Source organism: Neoarius graeffei, chromosome 24, assembly GCF_027579695.1.
Source record: "Neoarius graeffei isolate fNeoGra1 chromosome 24, fNeoGra1.pri, whole genome shotgun sequence".
In the NCBI taxonomy this organism is placed as follows: Eukaryota; Metazoa; Chordata; class Actinopteri; order Siluriformes; family Ariidae; genus Neoarius; species Neoarius graeffei.
In genome coordinates, this window is record NC_083592.1 from 58663493 (window position 1) to 58678767 (window position 15275).

The window sequence follows — 15275 nt, forward strand, 5'->3', positions numbered from 1 at the left end:
CTGTAGATGAATGACGGTTCTTGATGCCGTCTGAGGGATCGGAGATCACGGGGGTTCCGATTCGGCTTGAGCCCTTTACTCACCAAAATTCCTCCAGATTCCTTGAATTGTTTAATGATATTCTGCACCGTAGAAGGTGAAATATCCAAATCCCTTCCTCTCTTTCTTTGAGGAACATTGTTTTTAAACATTTCAATAATTTTCTCACACATTTGCTGATAAACTGGAGATCCTCGGCCCGTCTTTACTCTTCAAACACTCGGCCTTTCCTGGAGACTGATTTTGGACCAAATCATGATTACAGTCACGTGTTGACATCACCTGCTTCACATCATTATTTAATTGTTTTACTTCATCACTCGCCCTAAATTACCCCGTCACAACTTGTTTTGGAATGTGTTGCAGGTCTGAAATGCAGGAATGGATGGATATTAACAAATGAAATGAAGTCGACCAACAAACCATGAAATATCTCGGGTTCATTCTGTCTGCAATAAAATATAAGTCAAAGTACATTTAGTACATTCACTGCTTTCTTTAATTTGCTTTTTCCACACTGTCCCAACTTTTTCTGATTTGGGGTTGTAAATAGACCACAACTCCTTTATTGGGCTTGACAGGAAACATTAAGAGGCTCCACCCCTTCAATGTAACTGACAGTAAACATAAAGAGGCTCCACCCCTTCAATGTAACTGACAGTAAACATAAAGAGGCTCCACCCCTTCAATGTAACTGACAGTAAACATAAAGAGGCTCCACCCCTTCAATGTAACTGACAGTAAACATAAAGAGGCTCCACCCCTTCAGTGTAACTGACAGTAAACATAAAGAGGCTCCACCCCCTTCAATGTAACTGACAGTAAACATAAAGAGGCTCCACCCTTTCAATGTAACTGACAGTAAACATAAAGAGGCTCCACCCCTTCAATGTAACTGACAGTAAACATAAAGAGGCTCCACCCCCTTCAGTGTAACTGACAGTAAACATAAAGAGGCTCCACCCCCTTCAATGTGTAGGTACAACACAGTCCCTTTAAGAAACTACATTTCCCATCAGCCAACTTCCGCGTTGGCCTGGGCGGGGTCACCTACATCACGTCCTCCATGACGTCACTTCCTCCCTGAAGGCATAAGTAACGGAACAACGCTTCCATCTCTCGCTCTCTCGTCTTGGATGTCAAGCCATCTGGACACAAAGAGATACCCCGCACCAGAAAACCCAAGAAAAGACGTCTTTCTCCCGAGAATACGATTCAACACGTTTTTTGTTTACCCTTGGCCACGGTAGAACCACTTAAATCGTGCTATCTCTCTCTCGGTTGAGCTACAGCCGGTTTGTTTGTCTATTATAGTAACGTTATGAACTGCAGCCCGGAACAGTTCATTTAAAGTTTAGAAGCGACTGGATCCTTCTAATTAAAGCGCTGTGCACATTGTCTGATCAGAGAATTTCTTTTCATCACGAGCGACCATGCGTCGGACCAAGAAATCCTCTGCCTTCCACGGAAGTGACTCACGTGCTCCACAACGGTGAAACTCCAAAAGTCTCGGAACATCTTCTCATAATCTCGCGTAGAGACGAGATACTGAAATAAGACTTGGCATTTTGGGCATAAAACTAGTCTTAGGAATTAGCTTTATTGAAGTAGTGTGAATTTAAACTCAGGAACAGTTTAATTGTTTACACTGTAGACACGCAGCGTGTCGAATGAATGATTGTTCTATTTTGTTAATCTCTCAGTTGTTTTAATAGATAGGCTGTTGCATGCTTTCTTCTATTCCTTCCTAACACTCTTAATTTCATTCTTACACATATTTTGACCTCATCAAGGTTTCAGTGGATTTAGTAATGTTATAAGCTAGTGAAATTAGCCTACGGCTAATTCTTTTGTCTCATTAGCATCCAGGGCTAATTGTATTGTCTCAAGGGAACACGTGGCAGCCCTCCTCCACACTCACATACACACCTTTTGTCTTAACTCCACGAGGTAGGATTCTTGGGCCTTAGCTAGCCACTAGCAACCAAAGCTAACTCCCTTGTTTTACTTAGAAACACGTGGTCACAGGGCCTCACACCCACAAACACATCTTAATTAGCAACCAGAGCGAATTCCTTTGTTCTCCTCAAATCCCATGTGGTGACCCCTACACCACGTGGACACACACAAACATACCTAGCTAGCATCCCACGCTAGCCTTCTGCTTAAGCCATAAGGCCTCTCACACACACACACACCATGTCATATTTGTATATAATGATTCCAACTGCTATTATCCATTTTTATCTTTGTTATAATAAATTAAATTATTCTGTTAAACTGTGTCTGTTGTTCCGATATTTTTGAAGCCATCCAATCTCAAAGAATTCCAAGGTGCATATGAGTTGTGTAATACGGTAAGTGATCATAATAATTTGGAATATACCATAATTTAGCTGTTTGGTAATTTATTATTAAGCACCAAAATTAATGGTATTATTTAATGAAACTGATTCAATGAGACTGATTTAATGAGATTAATTAATGAGACTGATTTAACGATTTAATGAGACTGATTCAATGAGATTGATCACTTAATTACCAATTGCACCTACAAATGTAACTGACAGTAAACATAAAGAGGCTCCACCCCTTCAATGTAACTGACAGTAAACATAAAGAGGCTCCACCCCTTCAATGTAACTGACAGTAAACATAAAGAGACGAGTGTGTTGGATAAAAACACAAGCCACATCTCCTTTACTCTGTGTGTGTGTGTGTGTGTGTGTTGTCAGTCATCTGAGACCCTTCATTAGCCTTGATGCTCTGCAGCTCATCAGTAGTTTAATTACAGCTGTTCGCATCAGAAGACAGTGTTAGTGCAGTGGAGGATTATGGGATTGATGTGGAGTCACGACTGTGCTGTGCTGCTCTGTTTACTTCCCTGGACGTTATAAGTTTTTATTAATGAGCAGTCCTTGTTTATGATTTTTTTTTTTGGACACACAGCTCCTCTGCACCTGCCTGCAGGAAGTAAGGTTTTAAAAACATGCCTCCTTCACTGGGACTGACAGACACAGAGGCCACACCTCCTTCACTGGCACTGACAAAATATATGCATAGGCCACACCTCCTTCACTGGCACTGACAAAATATACGCATAGGCCACACCTCCTTCACTGGCACTGACAAAATATACGCATAGGCCACACCTCCTTCACTGGCACTGACAAAATATATGCATAAGCCACACCTCCTTCACTGGCACTGACAAAATATATGCATAGGCCACACCTCCTTCACTGGCACTGACAAAATATGCGCATAGGCCACACCTCCTTCACTGGGACTGACAAAATATACGCATAGGCCACACCTCCTTCACTGGGACTGACAAAATATATGCATAGGCCACACCTCCTTCACTGGGACTGACAAAATATATGCATAGGCCACACCTCCTTCACTGGGACTGACAAAATATACGCATAGGCCACACCTCCTTCACTGGCACTGACAAAATATATGCATAGGCCACACCTCCTTCACTGGCACTGACAAAATATATGCATAGGCCACACCTCCTTCACTGGGACTGACAAAATATACGCATAGGCCACACCTCCTTCACTGGGACTGACAAAATATACGCATAGGCCACACCTCCTTCACTGGGACTGATAGGACACACCCAGAAGCCACATCTCCTTTACTGGGAGAAACAGGTCACAACTCTGCACCATCCTACCTGGCTGATCTTTTAAAAATTCACACTCCCGCCAGAGCACTGAGGTCAGCTGACCAACTACTACTAGATGTGCCCCCCTCCAGACTAAAGAGTAGAGGGGACAGGGCCTTTGCTGTCATTGGCCCTAAACTCTGGAATGAGCTCCCTCTTCACATCCGCCTGGCCCCCTCCTTGTCTGATTTTAAAACCTACCTTAAAACACATTTCTATGCACAGGCTTTTAATTCTATAAGACCTTAGTCTCGTCTGTTTTAATATACCTAGGGCTTTTGAGGTTTTATTTTATCTATCTGTCTGAAATCCCGCTTTTAACCCATCTTTTTAACCCATCTTTGCCATCTTTTATTGGCAAAATTGTCATTTTGTTTTATTCTTTTAATATATTTATATTCCATCTACTGTAAATTGCCCCCCTCTTGTGCTGGTATTTTATTATTGTTCTCCTATGTGTTCTATGGTTGTTCTCAAGTCCTGTGTGTCCTTCAAGTCTTGCATGTTTAGGGCCTTTTGTCAGCACTTTGGTCAACTGCCCTGTTGTTGTTTTTTAAAGTGCTTTATAAATAAACTTTGACTTGACTTGACTTGACTCTTACAGTGGCACTACCTGATACAGAGGCCAGGCCTCCTTCAATAGGACTGACACAGAAGCCACGCCTCCTTCACTCCTCTTTACTGTTTCCCAGGTGTCCTTATTACCTTTGCCAAGGAGGTTATGTTTTCGGTAGCGTTGGTTTGTTTGTTTGTCTGTAAGCAGCATTACGGAAAACGTTATGAACGGATTGCTCTGAAATTTTTTCCATAGGTGTGACTGGGCACAAGTAACAATCCATTAAATTTTGGCGGTGATCCGGATCACCTTCTGGATCCTGGATTTTTTTAAAGGATTCTTGGCGGAGGTCTGCGCTCTCCGAGTGCTTTTCTAGTTTGCATTCTGGCTTCATCCTGCCTGTTCCCCTTAATCTCTTCATAATTCTTCTGCTTCTAGTTCTTCCAGTTTATTCAGATTTTGTTCTTGATGGTGGCTATTTCATGTTTGAGTCTCTTTATGGAGTGTATTCTCAGTGTGTGAGGGAGTGTGTGTATTACCCATAATGCAGTGCAAGTGGCATGTTGGTTTATAAATATGCATAATGCGTAGCTATACAGATGAGTGTGTAATGAAATAACAGTTAAATTAAAGTGGAACATAGAGCTGGAAGGCAGATGTGTGCAGTGTCTCTGAGTCCTCAGTCAGGATTGGGCTGCTTTGTGAAGAACACTAATCTCATATGCTAACTGCTAATTGACTAGCAGGATAGATTAGCACTGAGTTATAATATTCTATTATACTGAATTTCTCTGTTATCAGTGTACTAGCTGTACAAATAAAACTCTCAGTCAGGCAGAGAGAAAGCAAAGGAGACGTGTGTGTGTGTGTGTGTGTGTGTGTGTGTGTGTGTGTGTGTGTGTGTGTGTGTGTGTGTGCGTGTGTGTGTGCATGCATGTTGTCAGTCATCTGAGACCCTCACTGTTCCTTCATTAGACTTGATGATACACGACTCATCAGAAGTTTAATTACTGCCGTTAGTGTCAGTGGCTTTTGTTTGCGCAGTGGAGAATTATGGGCCTGATGCATAGAAATTCTAGTCACTGTGATGTTCTGATGAAGAAAAAAAAAGAACAACAGTGTATTATTATTATTATTATTATTAATAATAATAATAATAATAGGTGGCACAGTGGCGTAGTGGTTAGCGCTGTCGCCTCACAGCAAGAAGGTCCTGGGTTCGAGCCCCGGGGCCGGCGAGGGCCTTTCTGTGTGGAGTTTGCATGTTCTCCCCGTGTCCGCGTGGGTTTCCTCCGGGTGCTCCGGTTTCCCCCACAGTCCAAAGACATGCAGGTTAGGTTAACTGGTGACTCTAAATTGAGCGTAGGTGTGAATGTGAGTGTGAATGGTTGTCTGTGTCTATGTGTCAGCCCTGTGATGACCTGGCGACTTGTCCAGGGTGAACCCCGCCTTTCGCCCGTAGTCAGCTGGGATAGGCTCCAGCTTGCCTGCGACCCTGTAGAAGGATAAAGCGGCTACAGATAATGAGATGAGATAATAATAATAAGTATTGTACTCCTTATTCATACCATACTGCTTCTCCTCCTATTAGATTTTATCCATCATTGTTAGTATAGTTAGCAGAATGCTCATGATTAGCAGTGTTTGCAGCATTAGCATTGCCAGCAGGGTTCATATGGTAAGCATTAGCACTTACATTCATGGGGATGTTCCATGCCATGTAGACATGGGACCTGAACTCATCCATCCAGACTTCAGCAGCCCTCAGGGCATTCCGCTTGGCGTAGTAGTCAATGTCGTTGTTGTATGGTTTCTTAGTGCGTTCAATGTGAGCAACTCGGGCACAGGGCAAAACCTCCATACTGCCCCCACACTGCCACACCTACACAAAACACCATACATAGAAATTACATGCTTGAATTATTTCAGTCAGGATTTAGGTCCCATCATAGTACTGATACACCACTGGTTAAAGTAGTAAATGCCCAAATACAGGCCTCCGTTTAGAGTTGTGTCTCCTTGCTTGTGATGATCAATCTCAATGCGCCTTTTGATACCTTAGCTCATAATATTCTCTCAGACAGATTAGAACATTTAGTTGGAGTTAAGGGAACGGCTCTTTTCTGGCTCTGATCCTATCTGACTGATTGTTATCAGTTTGGAGATGTAAATGGAGCCGTTGCTATGCATACAAAAGTAAAGTATGGTGTTCCAAAATGCTCTGTTACAACACCTTGACACATACAGTACAGGTGTTAGGATGTTGAGGGTCAGAGCACAGAGTCAGCTGTGATACAGCAACATTCTTAAAGGTGCAGAGATGGTTAAAGGCCTTGCCCAAGAGCTTGACAGTAGGCAGGTTTCTATTAACCTGCTTAATGTTCAATTTGAAATTCTGAACTGAAAAATGAGCAATGGAAACACATGAATTTTGGGAAAAAATTGCAAAGAGTTTTATACACTCACATGAGGTAGTTTTTCAGATGATTCACAAAATTGAAATAGAAACACGTTGTTCGCATTCAATTAAACACTACCATGGGTACTGCAGTGGATACAATCAAAATCCCATGCCAAATATCAGGTCTTGGAGAGCCGATTGACCACTGAGAGAGGAGAAAACCCAGCTTTAATCGCATAACTTCACTCAGTAGAAACACAGACCATTCAAATTGTGTTTTGTCGACTTAAAAAAGCTTCTATTTTGCACTAAACTGCCATGGAAACCCACCTAGTGGCAGCTTGGTGATGCCAGGGCTTGGACCTTCAGATCAGTAGCCCAGAGTCAAAACCACTGAGCTACAGCTGCCCCTGTTCCAGGCCCACCGTTCTTTTCCCTATTTAGTTACTGGGTACAGTGATTCAGAAGAATGGTTTTATCTTTCACTGCAATGCTGATGACACACAGCTGTATTTTTCAGCAAAGTCAGTTGACAGACAACAACTGAAGTTGAGCAATATGTAAAGGACATTAGACACTGGATGCTGAGTAACCTCCTCCAACTTAATTCCAATAAGCAGAAGTATTTTAGCCACAACAGGGATGGGTTAGTACATTTGGGGTCCCTGAGCAGGAACCTAAGCAGGAACCCCCTCTCCGCCCTGCTACACATGAACCATTGCATGGAGCCCTGACCATATTGATAAACTCTCTCTCTGTCCGTTTATCATTCTGTCTCTCTCTTGCTCTCTCTCTCCCTTTTTACACAAATGTTCTGCAATATTACCTTAAAGAAGATCCCTCAATATTCCAGCTTTGGTTGTCAGCGTAAAGCCACACCAGTGTCTGTTTTATGCAGCATGCTGGCGTTCCGCAACCAGAGGTGTGACATGTGACACAGTGCTGTATCTACATCTAGGGTGACATATTACAAACTAAACATCAGAAATTCTAAAACCCTGAGCATACTGATGTTGCTTTCAAAACAATAACGCCAGGTGATCCGAGTGTTGAGGTGCTTTTGTTCGCCGTGCACATTTCTTCCACTCCTCAAACACAAGCAGAGTTGCTGTGTGATCAGAATTATGCTGGAGGAGAAAGTGAAGAGAAGTAGGAAGGGGTTTGATGCAGAAAGGCACATGGACGTTAGACGCTGTAGACGGAGACGTTTGAATTCATGCTGGTTTCGGAAGGAAGAATGTCAAAAACAAACGTCAATGTCAAAAACGTCATACGTCTGTCCTGTAATTCCACCTGTCCCTTTGACACAGACATGGATCCTGCCTGTGTTACTGTCAATCGTTCTGACTCAGAGGCGGAACAACACACCCCTCGGATATTTCACACAGAAAACGAGAAATAAAGGCATAAGATGAACAGGCTGTGTAAAAGGGGATTCTCTCTCTCTCGTTGGGTGTGTGCTATTTTAGCGTTAATTGAACGAGGCAGTTTTATGTGATGTACTCTGCAGATTAAACAGTAGTTAATTTAATTGGATTTTCTCCAATTTCACTGATCAGGTGCTAAAACTGATGATGTATAAGAGTTATAAAACCCATAACCACTAGTGTTCAAGAACAGAGAGAGAAAGAGAAATAGATACGGTCTTAACCACACCACCCAATTACACTGTTCCATTAACCTTTATCACTCTTCATCTACAACTGTTACACCACACACACACACACACACACACACACACACACGTTTGTCTCAGTATCATTGTGAGGACCTTCCACTGACATCATTATTATTGCAGTTAATTAATGCTGTGCTGCACCTAAACCCAACCCTAACCTCAGTAACGAAAAGGAAACTTTTTGGCTCTTTTATTCATTTTTTTTTATTTTTGTTTAAAAAACACAGCAACAGTAATTTCCTTGTGGGGACCATCCAAATGTCCCCACAAGGTCGAAATTGTCAGATTTTACTATCCTTGTGGGGACATTTGGTCCTCAGTAGTATATAAACACACACACACACACACACACACACACACACACACACACACACACACACACACACACACAGAACCAGGTCTCTGAGTACAGTGAGTCTTCTGCAAGGAATGAGTCATGATTGAGGTTCATTCTGCAGCACTCAGCTGTTTGTCTGTCTTTTTTCAGTGGGAATTATAACTTACTCATAAATAAACAACAGTGAGGTAAATGTAGTGAATCTCCATCTAATTACAGAAAAAAATATCAATATAATGTAAAGAAAGGTGCATCAACTCAAAAGTGCACTTGACCGTCTGCCAATAACATCCACTGTGTGTGTGTGTGTGTGTACTTGGTGGTATAAGTGGTAACACACAATGTTAAAGAGTTCATACAGCTAATTCACGTCACTAAAGAAATCCAGCAAGTAATTTGTTTAAAAGTGTTGATCAAGTCTGTGTGATCTGCTGAATTACATTTCTACTGAATTTCTGGTAATCATGTTTAAAATGTCAGTTTTCTAAAGACACCACACTTTACAACCGTGGTGAGCAGAAAAGCATCTCGGAATTGCCAAACCATGAGGCGACTTGGTGACAAAAGCCGAAGACGACACCAGAAACAGGAGTCTGAGGCTACAGCGGGCACAGACTGTTCCGCACACACAGCCGAAGACTGGAAAAATAACAGATAATATTTAAACAAACAAATAAAAAACAATTTTTTTGGAAATGTGGTGAACTGATGTTCAATATGTACTTATCTAATATTGTGGAACACACGGTGACAGATTTTATTTCACATTAATGAACTCAAAACATTCTCCATTTACCACGACAGAAAGCCACGATGCTGCATCAGCACGGGGGCGGCGGCTTCCAGGGTGTCAGTTAATATCAGAGAGTTCAAATCATTCAAATGCGTTCCTCCGTAAAGTGAATCATATCTCATCATTTGCACTATTCTATTGTATATTTATACAGAATTCTATACATCTCTATATTTCTATCCACTTGCTGCAGAAACTCAGTTTCCCACCAGAGATCTATAAAATCTTTTAATATTTTAACCACAGAATCAATTACTGATTCATTGCCTGTGCTGTGTGTTAGGATGTGGTTATTTATGAGGTTGAATAATTTATCAGCACTCGCTCTGACCCTGTGATGATGTGATTAGAGAGAAAAACACATGCATGGATCGATGGGATAAATACCTCCTGCTTCATTAAGCATGACTAATGGATTTATATGTCCAGTGAGAGACTCATGCTTCATCGGTATTGACTGAGTGTGTGTTGTCGGTTTTACAGGGTGAATAATGATGAAGGAAAAAAATACCAGAATGACAATGAGCTGGACTTGAAGACGTGCAGAGGCTGGGCTCGTGGTTTAGTGCTGCACCGTGATCCGTTCCATAATTCCACTTCCAGAAAGTGTTTTTATCATATTTCATGTAAGAACGCAGTGTGTAGTGTGATTTGAGACACACAGAGCCAGCGCTTCTGTTCAGTAATCATACACACAGGTTCGAAATGAGCAGCTAGAGTCACACCATCAAACAGCTCAGAGCTTTGATTTTGATTTTATTGGATTTTATTATCAAACACTACGGCTGGGCGGCACGGTGGTGTAGTGGTTAGCGCTGTCGCCTCACAGCAAGAAGGTCCGGGTTCGAGCCCCGGGGCCGGCGAGGGCCTTTCTGTGCGGAGTTTGCATGTTCTCCCCGTGTCCGCGTGGGTTTCCTCCGGGTGCTCCGGTTTCCCCCACAGTCCAAAGACATGCAGGTTAGGTTAACTGGTGACTCTAAATTGAGCGTAGGTGTGAATGTGAGTGTGAATGGTTGTCTGTGTCTATGTGTCAGCCCTGTGATGACCTGGCGACTTGTCCAGGGTGAACCCCGCCTTTCGCCCGTAGTCAGCTGGGATAGGCTCCAGCTTGCCTGCGACCCTGTAGAAGGATAAAGCGGCTACAGATAATGAGATGAGATGAGAACACTACGGCTGCTTTTACACTCGGTGTTTGTTCCTCAGGCTCCAGAGCACATGCAGTCCTACAGGGTGTGGCTCATCAAAACCTTTGCCACTGGTGCTTCTTCTTCACCCCAGAGCTTCCAAAAGGTGAAAAAGAGTTCAGTACATATTTCAGAAAAGCACAGAGTCATCCCAAGCACTTTTTTAAAATCTCCGTTTGTAAGACAAGGGGAAAAAACAAACACGCAGGTCCGAATGCAGGTAAAACAAATCTTATTAGTGAGTAATTAGAAGGATTTTAACGATCTGCTTCATTGGAGATGTTTAAACATTAATATTTTCATGTTGCAGTCTAACTACAGGGAATAAATGTGTTAGTTTTTGATGATGTTCTGAGGATCTGACATCATGGAGTGGTCTCAAATTAAGGCCTAAATGCTGTCTAGTGGCGGCACGGTGGTGTAGTGGTTAGCGCTGTCGCCTCACAGCAAGAAGGTCCGGGTTCGAGCCCCGTGGCCGGCGAGGGCCTTTCTGTGTGCAGTTTGCATGTTCTCCCCGTGTCCGCGTGGGTTTCCTCCGGGTGCTCCGGTTTCCCCCACAGTCCAAAGACATGCAGGTTAGGTTAACTGGTGACTCTAAATTGAGCGTAGGTGTGAATGTGAGTGTGAATGGTTGTCTGTGTCTATGTGTCAGCCCTGTGATGACCTGGCGACTTGTCCAGGGTGAACCCCGCCTTTCGCCCGTAGTCAGCTGGGATAGGCTCCAGCTCGCCCGCGACCCTGTAGAACAGGATAAAGCGGCTACAGGTAATGAGATGAGATGAGATGCTGTCTAGTCACGTCTGTGTGGCCAGCAAATGATAGTAAACAATTAACAGATAACAACAACAGCAACAATAAAATATTTTTGACAAAACACTGAATATACCTTCATGTGCATCATTAGATCCCAAAAAACATCCACTTAGATAAGATATACAGTGAATGAAAGAAGCAAGCTGTTAAATTAATTTCCTTTCTACATGAAGTGGCGTCATTGTGATGCGTGAACACACACACACACACACACACACTACAAATAAACCAGCGTCCTTGATGGATATATTCCTCGACAGGGAGAATGTTTAGCTGAAAGGCTCTTGGAGAGGATTCTGTCCCGTACAGAAGAATGCTAGATGCTGTAATGAATCTCCTGAGTGCAATAATAATAACATCTCTGTACAGAAACCTCTTCAACCTTCCTTTAGTTCAGCTCTGAGTCTGTGCAGTCATCAGGGTGTGGATCGTGTAAACTGGAGGAATCATGAGTTATATTCAGCACGTGCAGCAAAGGTTCAAAACTTTGAATATTCATGAGTATATTTCAGTCTGACTTAAAAATGTGATAAGTAATAAACACTGTGTGTGTGTGCTCCTTTTATACCACAGCGATTTGTCCAGTTACAATTTGTATTTATTAAAGAATGACATGTTGTACATTTTATCTGTCCATAGTTTCATTTATCTCCCTCATCAAAAAACTCCTGTGCAGGGATTGGCCAAGGACGGCTCCATCCATCCATCCATTATCCATAACCACTTATCCTGTACATGGTTGCGGGCGAGCTGGAGCCTATCCCAGCTGACTACGGGTGAAAGGCGGGGTTCACCCTGGACAAGTCGCCAGGTCATCACAGGGCTGACACATAGACACAGACAACCATTCACACTCACATTCACACCTACGCTCAATTTAGAGTCACCAGTTAACCTAACCTGCATGTCTTTGGACTGTGGGGGAAACCGGAGCACCCGGAGGAAACCCACGCGGACACGGGGAGAACATGCAAACTCCGCACAGAAAGGCCCTCGCCGGACCCGGGGCTCGAACCCGGACCTTCTTGCTGTGAGGCGACAGCACTAACCACTACACCACCGTGCCGCCCAAGGATGGCTTACATGACATAAAATAGTTCCACCATTGATTAAGCAAGTTATCTCATGACATCAAAAATAAAAAAATGGATTTGGTGCAAGTCAGTCATGATATATTCTGAATATACCATGAACTAATGTCACAATTTCAAGCCACACGGCCGACTCGAGTCACAGCTGTGGCTCCACAAGGATTTCTGTGTATGTAGATCTACGTATCATGCTCATGCCTAGCGAGACGATAGCATGGTACACTGCACATGCGCAGGTCAAAGGTCGCTCCAACATAAACAACAAACATGGCTGCCTCCAGTGAGTTTATGCCGAGATTCAATCTTAACACTTTTAGTTTGGAATTTTTTGATGAGGGATATAAATCTAATATACCATGCACTGAGAGGCTCCAGGAATTATGGATTCTCTTTGGTGACTGGTGTAGTACTGCGCCCCTCACAAAACAGTACTCTACCAGTCACCTAAGAGAATCCATCATTTCAACCGGACCCTCTCAGTGCATGGGATATTTGATATTTAATGTTACACTGAATAAATGTAATCTACTAATTATAGTTGATTTAACAAGTTAGTTCCTGTTGTCACTGATGTTATAGCAGCTGTAAAGAGTCGTTCCTTTACCAGACTCTTTTTTTTCTCTCTCAACATTAATAAGACAAAATAAAAACCAAACACAGCTTGTTCCATCACGTTACTGAGAAACCGTAAAGAAGCGTAAACTTCTCTGTCCTGAAGATGTCGGAAAACTCAAAGCTACAGCTTCACCTCTGACTGATACACAGCACTGACACTGGAGACTCCTTCCAGAAATGTTCATGGAAAATAAATGTCTCTTTACAGAAAATTTCACTGTATCAACATTTATTCAAATCCAGTTATGTGGAATGTTTGATGAACACATCACGTCCCTGTGAACGAGCTATAAAGATGAAAATAAAGATGCATGACTCTCTCTCTCTCTCTCTATATATATATATATATAAAGTCTCCATACACATTGAAATCTGCGTCATAGTAGTTATTTTGTGGTGTCATGATGATTACTTTAAGCAGTGATCATCAGGGTCCAAGCTCCACTTTCCATCCCAAGTGCCTGTAGTGTTATAATCATGTTACCCTGTCGAGTTATGTGTCCCCTGTTTCAGCATGATGTGTTGAACCATGAACCTCCAGCTCATAATTAATTTGTGTTTGCCTAAATAACGGGAAGTCGTTACTCCACCATTCCACCAAATCCGCTTCCAGGCCTTAACTGTCTCTTTTGCTCATACAATCATTTCAGCAGTGAACCCCCCCCACACACACACACAAAGTCATTACAGTTCTGGTACCATCTGCTTAAACCCCTAAAATAAGCCAGCGTGCAATCATTGTCGAAATTAAGCAAATGTTGTGGGAGTTTTAATCTCCCTCTCTGATATTTAACACAAATTAAACTTCACACATGCTGCCTGGTGAACTTTCTGTCTGTCATTTGTTTCCAATTAACATCCATCACCTTCTGTCTTTCCTGCCGTGTCAGTGCACGGCTCCATCCCACACGCTGGAGTTCACGTCAACTCAGCGCTCTTACAAGAAGGTCAGCTTTAAGAAGCCACACCAGAACATCCTCATTAGCAATCCATCCTTGTTAGATGTTAGTTGTATGATGTGTACTGTATTTGTATGACGTATTACCCACAATGCACCGAGTTTTTACACTGAGCTGCTTTAAACAAAACAATCAAACGAGCTATAAAATACCAAATGGTATTTTATGCTTAATGCAAATTTGGAAAACTCAATTTTATATCTATCTTTTAACTGATGGAACTGATTTACAACTAATTTAACACTGGGCCAGTGTTAAATTAGTTGCATTTACCAGAGGTGGGAAGTAATAAAGTACAAATACTTTGTTATTAACCCCGCCGACAGTAGTCGGAGGGGTTATTATTTTCACCTGCGTCAGTCTGTGTGTGTGTATCTGTCTGTCTGTCTGTCTGTGTGTCTGCAAGATATCTCAAGAACCAATGGATCGATTTGGACCAAATTTTGTACATGTGTTGCCAATCACCCAGGAAGGAAACCATTAAATTTTGGAGGTCAAAGGTCAAAGGTCAAGGTCATGGCAGAACTTCGAAATTTTCGCCCAATGTATTTTAATAGGGAAAAGGCAGGGTTTGCACTCGTTAGAGTGTCCCTGTCTAGTTGTACTTAAGACTAGAATTCTGGAGGGCTGCGACAACTTTCATCCCAAGCCAAAGGGGGTGTCCCTCCTCTTCCCCCCCCCCCCCCCCCCCCCCACACAAGTACACCCTTCCCTCTTCAGTGCAATTAACACTGATGCAACTTTTCATGGTTCTGCAAATTTTGAGTGCTTGTCAGTTTGAGCAAAGCAGCACCTGACAAAAAGAAATAAATAAAAACCGTGCATGCACGCGCATTTGATACACACATTAATGTAGAATGTGTAATGTTCAAGAGAGACAGTATGAGATGGTTTAAAAATGAGTGTGCATTTATGCAAGAATAAAACTGAATATAAAATTGATTGTGTTGCTGTGAATACATTCATTTTGCTCAACACCGATGTACGTGCTTTAGTTTGTTTAGTGTGGTGTGGATGACGGAAAATAAGACGAAAAATAAACATCCTAAAACGTCCATCAGTCCCGAACAAAATAAATGCATTCACAGCAACATTTGAATAAATTTTATATTCAGTTTTATTCTTGCATA

The 15275-nt window shown here is 42.4% G+C and overlaps 1 protein-coding gene across 1 annotated transcript in view; it reads right to left on the bottom strand.

Moving 5' to 3' along the window:
• galnt9 (polypeptide N-acetylgalactosaminyltransferase 9) overlaps positions 1 to 15275 on the bottom strand; it is a 156349-nt gene that overhangs the window by 19262 nt on the left and 121812 nt on the right. Inside the window, exon 7 of the mRNA XM_060906832.1 lies at positions 5971 to 6156. Coding sequence (XP_060762815.1) covers positions 5971 to 6156 — 186 coding nt within the window. The remainder of the gene's footprint in view (positions 1 to 5970; positions 6157 to 15275) is intronic.